This window comes from Pteropus alecto, unplaced genomic scaffold (genome assembly GCF_000325575.1).
Source record: "Pteropus alecto unplaced genomic scaffold, ASM32557v1 scaffold1279, whole genome shotgun sequence".
NCBI classification, from domain to species: domain Eukaryota; kingdom Metazoa; phylum Chordata; class Mammalia; order Chiroptera; family Pteropodidae; genus Pteropus; species Pteropus alecto.
Genome location: NW_006443126.1, coordinates 194,856 through 205,067, shown reverse-complemented (window position 1 = coordinate 205,067; position 10,212 = coordinate 194,856). Strand labels below are relative to the sequence as shown.

Sequence of the window (10,212 nt, the reverse complement as noted above, 5' to 3'; positions counted from 1 at the left end):
TGTGACATCATCAAGCACCCCATGGACATGAGCACAATAAAGGTGGGCAGATCCCCTTGGGTCCAGGAGAGGCTTTGGGAACTGTGCTGCAGCAGCTCTCTAGACTCTTCACCAGCAGAGTTTGGTGCCCTGATTGGAACTGGGGGACATGTTTCTAGACAAAGTGGCAGTTTTGATCACAGACAGCAGTGTTGCCCCCACATCTGAGGACAGGCCCTCCTTGGTTTTGGGACTCAGTGTCCACAGTCACGTTGGACATGATAGATGCTCCAGGAAAATATGGGGGTTGGTGACTTTGCCAGTCTCTCTGTGTCATGGGGAGGGCCTTGATGGCTTCTCTGGTAGGAGGCACACAGTTGCTGTCATTTTCACTGTTGTATTCTGAAGCTTTTTGGTTTTGATTATTTTAAACTTTTTTTGCATTTTTCTCTTGGGTGTGGAGTAAGTCTGCCCAAACATGGGACGAGTTCCTTTTGACATGTCCTCGTCCCATGTCACCAAGGCAGGTGTACACCCAGTTAGAACTGGACCCAGACCTCCCTTTCCAGTTTTGGCTTAAGCTCTGCCTCTGGATTCTGTGTCCACTTGCCCCTTAGTCAGGCACAGTGACCCTGTGGGTGAGTTTGCATCCTAACAGGGCAGTTCCGGCCCTGAGACTTGCTGTTGAGTATCTCTTTGTCTGTCTGATGCCAATAACTAGGGTGACGCTCTCTCTCTATGTCTGGGTTAAACCCTTGAGAACACCGGCTTGCTCCTGCAGGCAGCCCTCCTAGCTGCTGCCTCCCATCGGCAACGGCAGACACAGCCTGTCTTGTCTTTTCAGTCTAAACTGGAGGCCCGTGAGTACCGCGATGCTCAGGAATTTGGTGCCGATGTCCGGTTGATGTTCTCCAACTGCTACAAGTACAATCCTCCCGACCACGAGGTGGTAGCCATGGCCCGCAAGCTCCAGGTAAGGCTCTGGGAAGCTCTGGGCATGGTGGCCTTTGGCAGAGCAGGCTTGGCTCCTGGGTGGGCCAAGCCTCTGGGCTTTTGCAGGTTTTATCTCTGTCACTGGCTTTGGTGTAATGCCATGTGCTTTGGAAGAGTGGACTCAGTCATGATAGCTCATTCATTTCACATTGAGATGGTTTCATTATGTTTAAAGAAGCGGGGTTGGGTTTGGTTTTAGTCTTAGACATTTTGTTTTGGGGTGTCCCATTAAAATCCCCCACCCCACACACACAACTGCATTCGGTTGCCCTTGGCCAGGAACGTTGTGCTGTTCGTGGCTCAATCTCTTCTCTGAAACAAACCTATCTCAGGTCGACAGGGGACATTCTTGCCAGGTAGACATTTTGTCACAGTTGTGAGCAAAAGTAACTGCTTAACTATGGGTATTTCTTCACAAGAGTGCTGAAGCCTTGGTTTGCCTTCCAGCTGCAGGGCAGCTCTTTCTAGGTGTTCTGTGTAGCCATTATGCCCTAATGAGTGGGATCTGTGGCCCCTTCAAGTGGATCCGGGCGGCACACACTGTAGAGGGCACACGGGGACGGGGGGCGGGGTCGGCAAGTTCTAGCATAAATGTGTGAGTTAAGTCCACATTCTTATTTTTTAAAAAGGAAAATATGTATACCCAAATATCAACAGTTAATATAGTTGGCTAGAAAGATCAGGGGTGAAAAATTATGGAGAATAAAGCCAATATTTAGTACTGTTATAATTGTCCCTTTTTTTTTTTTTAATCTTTGAAATTATACATATAACACAAAAACTTCCTGCCGTCACAAGGTGCAGGCACTCTGGCTGGTTTAGTCTACACATGATGGCTGGGGTGGGACTTCCTCATACCTGGCTTTCCCAGCCATGTGTGAAGTGCTTCCAGGGCAGAAACTTCCAAAAAGCCTTTGGCATCTTGTGGATCCATGCCAGTCAGAGCTCACCTGAGCCCTGCTGCCTGCCTGACTCCTCTGTAAGTGCCCCATGTTGTCCCACACTCCCCAACGTAGTATCTCCTACCTCCTCACTGGAGCCAAGGCATGGTTACCTCTGTTTTTACACATAGCCCCTGTCCTTATCAGGGGCTCCCTTGGGGTTCGAAGGATGTGTCCTGAGCTCTCAGGGTTAAAAAAAAAAAGCCTTACTGGTGTGGACCTGCCTGTTATTTAAATGAACACTCAGACTTGAAGGTTTTTAATTTCTGCTTGTTTTAGTTTTATTTTCTGTAAGTTTTTTGGGGGGTGGGGGCAGCTCCCTTCATTTGGTGCAATCTGTTGGGCTCTCTTTACAGAACTACTGGTTCACTACTTAAGCATTTCTCATCCTCCAAGGAGCTCAGACTTTATCATTTCACTGTAATTCTTGTAGGTGACCACCAGGTGGCAGTGGTGCCCTCAGTGCTGCACCTTAGAATGACCTTCACCCCCTCACAGCCTTCCTTCCTGGAGGACTGAGGGATAACTTTTGTCCAGATTGATACCCACACCCTTTATTTGCTGTCATGCAAACAACCAAAATTAATTCTCTGCCAGCCCCAGAGATTGCTGTTTTGAACAACTTTATTTAAGAAAGCATCCCTTAATATAGTCTAGCTTATTTTTGTGCCTGTTTTTGAGGGGCTTTTTTGTTGGTTTTTTGTTTTGTTTTTTTCATTTTTCTCCTTCCGGGAGTGGTGCAAGCATGCCTAAACATGGGGTTTATCCATAGCAAGGCCACTGATAAGCTTGCTACACAGCAGCCTCTTCCTAAACATTGACTCCCAAGTACCAGGCTGGACTGGATGAGGTCCTTGCCCTCAAGGAGGGGGTAGTGCCCAGGTGGGCCTCTCAGCATGGGACTGCCTCCACCCCCAGCCAGCTTTGCCTGCTGCAAGATGGGTCACCGTGTTGCTGAAAGTAACATGCCAGGAGGGTGGGGGGCGGGCATCTGTTCAGTGGCAGAGTTGATAAGGTGAGCTTCTCGTCTGGAAGACAGTTGCCATGTTTGTGGCATTTCAGGCTTTGTTTTTCTCTCTAAGCTCTTGGATCATCGTGGTTTAGATGGCTGGATTCCCCAGAGGGGAGAGAGAGGAACAAAGCCCCAGCCCTTGTTTGCCTTTGTAAGAGGTATTGGGACCTACAGTTTCTTAGTTAGGCTGTGCCCAAGGGCTGAGCTTTACCCAGGAAGTTTGATATAGGAAAGGATTCACTTTGTTTTCCTCTTCCAGCCTCTAAACTCTGGACGTTTGAAAACCCACATCCCACTGCCTGGCAGCTGTGGTCATAAATTTCTGGGCTCAGGGTTTCCCCAGGAGTCCGGGGGTAGCTTGAGACCAGAGCTGTGGTGGTGCTGCCCTTTATCTTCTGCTCTGTTGTGAAGTGAGGAGTAATTTAAGAAGTTTACCTGTGTGGATTACCAGCTTTATTTCAAGAAAAAGTGCAGATTCAAGGTGGTGTGCAGTTGTTTTTACAGTAAGGAAAAATTTAAACGGAAGAGTGTATTGGGATCTTGAATTAGATCTCAGAGACAGGAAGCTATTGAGGGGTAAGTGTGTGTGTGTGAGTATCTTCCACTCGGGCTGCCACCCCCAGTACCTGGTACCTAGTGGGCCTCTTACTGCCTGCGTTTCTTGGCCTCTCCACCCTGGGTGTGACCAAACCCCACAGCAGTATCCAGGCTTGGCTGAGAATGGCCCAACGAGGCCACACTTTCTTCCAAAAGAATCACAATGTGGCCCAGATTCTTGAGGTGAGGTACAGATGATGGCATGTCAGGCCTGGAAACTAGGTCTTTCTTAAGACACATAGTAAGCAAGTGCCACCCCTCATTTCCTCAGCATCCCCACAGGGAAGAAACAAGGGTAGTGCTGCCTGGCAGCTGGGAGGGGAAGCTGGGCCAACGGACAGGTGGCACAAGACAGCTTTCACTTGGTAAAGGGTCACCTCCCAGCAGCACTGAGTTCTGGGCCCTGCCTGCCACCCTTGTCCCTTCATGGGGTCCTGACACCCTTACTCCTTCTTAGGCACACTTCTCTAACCTGCTCCCTGCTTCTTGGGAACAGGCTTGGCTCCTCTTGATGATTTTGCGGGTCACTTGAGGACCTGAGCATGCTCATATCTAGGGCACAATGGACAGGAAGGGTCTTACTTCCCTTCCAAGGCCTCTGCTCTGGTGTGAAGCACTCATCCCTGGCATCCTGGGCAGTGATGGTCTCTGGTTGCTCCTCCCAACTTCTTCATTGCCTTTAAACGTGCTCCAGGGTTTCTATCTGAATAACTTAGAAAAGTGTTTCCCTTTTGGTACTTAACCAAACCACTGAAACAGCAGAGTCCAGGCAGGCACTTTGCTAGGAGGAGGAGCTATCTCAGGAAGCTGAACTGAGTGGTCTGGAGTAGAGGGGACAATTGCATAGGATGCCTGCCCTGCTGCCCAGGGAGAGGGGAAACCGGAAGCTGTGTTTCCAGAGACATCAGGAAGGCTTCTAGGGCCAGCTCTGTTGAATGTGCTCCAGTTTAAGACAGCAGCCTTGACGCTTGACTCTGTGCCCTGCTGGACGTCCTGGGCTGGGCTGCTCTCTGAAGGTTCTGTGATGTGCCATGTTGACTGACTTATTTAAGGCTTAAAGCAAGTTCCCAGATCCTGCTGGGAATCCAGCCATGTTCTCCGCTGCTGTCCTTTGTCCTGAGTCATCACTGGATTTCTGAGGATGAAGCCCTTGGGGTAGGGAGGGTCTTGCCAGCTGGTTGGTGAGGCAGCACATAGCTGGACCCCTGAGTGTTCAGGCAGAGCTGCAGCCCCATCCCCTAGAGCTCCATGACCCCAGAGTCCCATCAGGTTCCTGAATCTTAGAGTTGGAAGTCTAGGAGTCTCCTAGAGTAGGATACTGAGTTCAGTAGCCCTGTGGCCTCTGATTAGGTCACTTATACCTCACAAGGCTAGCACCCCACATCCATTGTCTTGTACCTTCTCAACCTTGTCTGGTATGCCCTGGAGGCATCTCAGCCAGTAGCATGGCTCTGCTCAGTTACATACCTCAGAGGTGATCTGAGGAGTGGGGAGGCAGGCATAGACATGTGCCCACTGTGCAGCGGTGGCTCAGCCTCCTTACTAGCTGCAGGCTCTGTGCTGGGCACAGTTTCACTGCACGGCCTTTGCACATGCTCTGTCCTGTGCTTGGAATGCTTTGTAAAACTGCAGACCCCCCCTACTCCCTGTGAGAATGTGAACTGGAAGTGGGCAGAGCCTCCTGTTTTGTTGCTGATGCCTGGCCTCAGACATCTTCTTTGGGCGGCTGTCGTCTATCTTACCTAGACTGTGCCTCCCAGAGAGTGGGTGCCAGGCCACGTTAAGAGTAACTATTTCCTTAATGTGAAAATTGAAAGAGGATTGGCAGAATTGCTATCGGGGGGCCCTGGATGACCTTTCACCCTCGTGGCAGGGAGAAGGTCACTGTTGGCCCAGTCCTCTTTGACCTTCCTGTTTGCTTCCTATTTAGTCAGCCCCAGCAGCCAGTGAGGCTGTGGAGATGCTGGGCCATGGCCCAGCCACCCTCTGCCCACATGCCTCGACACCCAGCAACCCTGACAGGCACAACTTTCCCTCCTCACCCAGGATGTGTTCGAGATGCGCTTTGCCAAGATGCCGGATGAGCCCGAGGAGCCTGTGGTGGCTGTATCTTCCCCTGCAGTGCCACCCCCCACCAAGGCTGTGGTCCCGCCCTCATCCAGTGACAGCAGTAGCGATAGCTCCTCGGACAGTGACAGCTCAACTGATGACTCTGAGGAGGAGCGAGCCCAGCGGCTGGCCGAGCTCCAGGAGCAGGTGAGGGCATGAGCAGCCCTATCCACAATCGCCCCAGAATCCATGGACTAAGCAGTCTCAGAGGTCTCCATGAGATGGCTGTGGCTCCGAGTCCCAGTAGGAACAGAATTCCCAGTGGTGCCCTTCTGCTAAGTCACAGGCATGTTGGATGTACACGTACACACAGTATATGGAGATGGGGAGAAATGGTTCTTCTCTGGGCAGAGGTGAGGCTTCTGGATCCTTCCAGTATCTGGAAGGAGGCCGAACCAGGATGTCCTCTCCTGGGCTGCATGGTTTCTCTGCTCTCTACAAGTCAGTCATCAAGCCCTTTGTGCAAGTGTGTCTGCACACCTGCCCAGCCTCTTACGGCCCAGTATAGCCATGGGGTTCAGCATCTGTTTGCTTAGGCAATTCTTGGCCACCCTTGGAGCCCAGGACCTGAGTGGGCATGGACACTTTGGAAATCTGGTGGGATAGTAGGTCACGGAGCTGAAGGCTAGCTTCTTTCCTTGTCCTTGGGTCCTGATGCCTGGGGGTTCACGCCGAGACCAGGGTGTCATGCATGTGTCCTGCCTGTGTGATCCACAGCTCAAAGCCGTGCATGAGCAGCTTGCAGCCCTCTCACAACCCCAGCAGAACAAACCAAAGAAAAAGGAGAAAGACAAGAAGGAGAAGAAAAAAGAAAAGCACAAAAAGAAAGAGGAAGTGGAGGAGAATAAGAAAAGCAAAGCCAAGGAACTTCCTCCCAAAAAAACCAAGAAAAACAATAGCAGCAACAGCAACACAAGGTCTGTGCCCTCAAATGCCCTGTGGGAACCCCACCTACCCCAGTTGTAGAGTGGCCGCCTCTGCCCTTCTCCCTAGAATTGAGCTTTTGGTGCTCACTGGGTTTGTCAGGTGGGATGGGGGTTTGGGCGGCAAATGGCAAGAATCACATGCACATGGCAAGGACAGGCCACAGCAGCCCATTTCCTCTGAAGACCAGCCAGGTAGGAATGTGGAAGCCCCCAAGTCCCCAATGAAGGAGCAGATACCCAGCTTCCCAGGGGACCAATTCCTGATAGCATCTGCACTTTCCTTCGTAGCAAGAAGGAGCCAGCGCCCATGAAGAGCAAGCCCCCTCCAGCGTATGAGTCAGAAGAGGAGGACAAGTGTAAGCCCATGTCATACGAGGAGAAGCGCCAGCTCAGCCTGGACATCAACAAGCTCCCAGGCGAGAAGCTGGGCCGTGTGGTGCACATCATCCAGTCTCGGGAGCCCTCACTCAAGAACTCCAACCCCGACGAGATCGAGATTGACTTTGAGACCCTGAAGCCGTCCACCCTGAGGGAACTGGAGCGCTATGTCACCTCCTGTTTGCGGAAGAAACGGAAACCTCAAGGTGCCCTTTGGCCCCCTGGGGTGGGGTGGGGGATTCCCAGCCAAGGGAGGGTGAGCCAAGATTTTTCCTCCTGCCTTTCTGTCCCAGAGGCCCCTTTGAGCACCTCAAGTAATTCTGCCTCCCAGAATCAGCCCTTTCTGCAGGCTTTTTCTCCAACGATAGAATCTGTGTCCTTGCCATAGACTCCTCTGGAGGGTCATGACATCAGACTTGACCCTGGGCTGTCAGTACCTTTCTTGATCTCTCTGACTGGTGGCCTTCTGGGACCCACCTGCACCTCGGTATCCTAAGCCTTGCTCTGAGCAGCAGCTGCTTTCATCCTCAGATGCTGCCAATGCATCTTCCCCCAAAAGCCATCTCCCCTGCCCCTTGAGGGGCAAAGCCAGGAAGAAAGACCTTAGGGTGGCTCGTCGCCTGCGTGCCGTCCTCCTCTAACTCAGCATGGCTCCCTCTCTGAGTCTTCCAGGCAGCTCTTTCACGTTACAAGTACCTTGTTTTGGCTCAGCTTTTGTCTTAGGACCAGTAGGACTTAGGATCCACATCAGAGCATTGCACACAGCCTTCATCCCAGCCTAGATGAACTCCAGAGGGTCCTTGGGCCCCTCCCCAGGGCTCTTTCCTTGTCTTGATTTGTCTCTGGCTGTCATGTCCCTTTGGGTCTTCACTTACTGCCAGAAAAGTCTCTTGAGAGAGCCCTAGCCCAACAGTTCTCATCTTGAGGAATTCCCTCCTGCCTCTCTCTAAATCCTGATGAACCTTGCAGAGGGGAATCTGAGAGATTAAGGATGGGGGACCTTGAAATTCCAGCATAAGTCAAGTTTTTGGTTAGTAGGCAGTAGGCTAGCATCTTACCGCTGTGAAATGTAGGGCTTGTCAAGGGTCTTGGTCGATCACAGCCAGCAGTCAGGAAGCACTCTGGCTCATGGGGCACAGACTCCCCCCCGACCCTTCTTCCGGGCAGTGGGATTGGCCTAGGCTAAGAGCAGCCCCTAACTCAGGCCCTGCCTGACACAGTCCTTGTTGCTTTATTGCAGCTGAAAAAGTGGATGTGGTTGCCGGCTCCTCCAAGATGAAGGGCTTCTCATCCTCGGAGTCAGAGAGCACCAGTGAGTCCAGCTCTTCTGACAGCGAAGACTCCGAAACAGGTTAGGGTCCTACTCAGCGTCTTGTCAAACTCCTGCCTGTTCCCTGCATCATTTCGTCCTGTGTCCTGGCTGCAGAGACCAGCTGTGGTCATAGGAACTATCTGGCCATCCTGTTAACCCTCTAACTGGGGTAGTGAGTAGCCTGGCACTTTGTTTTCTCCCCTCATTACACCCCCATGGCCTGGATTGGTGGGGTGGATGAGTGACTGTGGGTGTTGCACTGCAAGGCCCTGTAGGGAGCAGAGGGGGTGAGCAGATTGGGTATTGTGGCCCAGATGGTGGCATTGATCTTAGTGTGACCCTGCCGAGCCTCATGGTCTTTCATGCATTACAGTCAATGGAGTACGGCTGTCCCAGGTAATGTGCTTCGGCAGGTTTGGAGCAGCCTACTACTGTTGGCCCTGCTGTCACTGGGCTCAAGGCACTGCCATCTCCTCAGAGTGTTCACTGCTGTATTGGCTGCTCCTAACTCTGCGCATACTTGGACATACGTGTCCCTGCGCCTCTAACTGTTCTGTTCTTTATGCTCCATGGGCCTGCATGAGCTTTGGCCGGGGAGGTGGGGCAGGTGGAGATGCTGGAAGCTACACAGTAGCTGTGTGCTTTCCTGATGATTCTCAGGGGAGCAGCTGCTCAGACTGACACATAGAGGCTAGGGAGAAAGCTTGGCAACCAGAGTGTGCAATGTGGTGGAGCCGTCTGTCTGTGTCCATAGGGTGGCCCCTGGACAAGTTTAGTTTCATCAGCTAAGCAGACAATCTGCAGATCACCTGATAGCAGCTCTGGAGCCTCAGCCCGTCCCTCCAGGCAGATGGCAGTTTGTGTGTCCACAGTGAGAAACGGGTGTTTGGGCAATAAAGCCTCCTGTCCCATCTCCAGTATTTTATTCTAACTTAAACTACAAGCTCTGCTTAATCAATTCATGTAAATAATGTGACCTCATAGTACCAAGGAGGTTTGAGGATCACTTGTAGCAACTGGAAAGAGCTATGTAGCTCCAAGGCATCCACACACAGGTCCTCGTGTGGACTTAGCCTGCCTCTGTCTGGGGAAGCAGAGACCTCTGGGCCTTGTCACTGTTCCTCTTCCCTTTTACAGAAAGTATAGTTGCAGGTTCACCTTGGGACGGGGCATCTCCAGGACTCCAAATGCTGGATCACCTCATTTTTAGTGGGCCCAAATGAGATGAAATTTATTAGGCCATATTCTGTATATATTGAGCTGCTGTAAGCAGAGACTGCTATGGGCAGTTAGCTGGCCATCTCTGTTGCCATCCTTTACCCTTTTATCATTCTGTCACCCCCCCATTGCTGTTTTATCCATCAGCCAGCAGGGGTTGCTGTACCCCATGTCTGCCAGAGAAGGGCTGCCCCACCAGGCTGCTGCTCTCAGCAGGGTAAATGACCATGTTCTTGGGCCCAATTAGTATTCCTGGTGGCTGCTGACCTCTCACTTTGAGTGCCAGCCACACCTTGGGTTTGCCTTCTCTCTCGGGTTCCTAGCAGGTTGCTCCTTCTAGGAGTTTCTCAGTCTTTCTCCTAAGGTTCTGAGCAGTCAAAAGAAAACTTTAAAAGCTGAAACTGGCAGGAGACCTGGTCATTGAAACACAGCTTGGCAGAGGAGAAACTGCTTTGGCCAATATGGCACCTTAAGGGAACTGTAACGGTGTACCTTGGGTTTGCCTTCTCTCTCGGGTTCCTAGCAGGTTGCTCCTTCTAGGAGTTTCTCAGTCTTTCTCCTAAGGTTCTGAGCAGTCAAAAGAAAACTTTAAAAGCTGAAACTGGCAGGAGACCTGGTCATTGAAACACAGCTTGGCAGAGGAGAAACTGCTTTGGCCAATATGGCACCTTAAGGGAACTGTAACGGTGTAACGGTAGCCTTCGTTCCTGGCCCCCAGGATCCTCTTCAGGGTGCATTTGCTTTCAG

The 10,212-nt window shown here is 51.6% G+C and overlaps 1 protein-coding gene across 1 annotated transcript in view; it reads left to right on the top strand.

Annotated features, from left to right (window-relative positions):
• The window catches only part of BRD4 (bromodomain containing 4), a 76,820-nt gene that overhangs the window by 51,954 nt on the left and 14,654 nt on the right, over window positions 1-10,212 (top strand). Inside the window, 6 exon segments of the mRNA XM_025040784.1 lie at window positions 1-42; window positions 824-952; window positions 5,569-5,778; window positions 6,349-6,548; window positions 6,846-7,141; window positions 8,176-8,286. The exon segment at window positions 1-42 is cut by the window's left edge and continues 321 nt beyond it. Of these exon segments, the coding sequence (XP_024896552.1) occupies window positions 1-42; window positions 824-952; window positions 5,569-5,778; window positions 6,349-6,548; window positions 6,846-7,141; window positions 8,176-8,286 (988 nt within the window).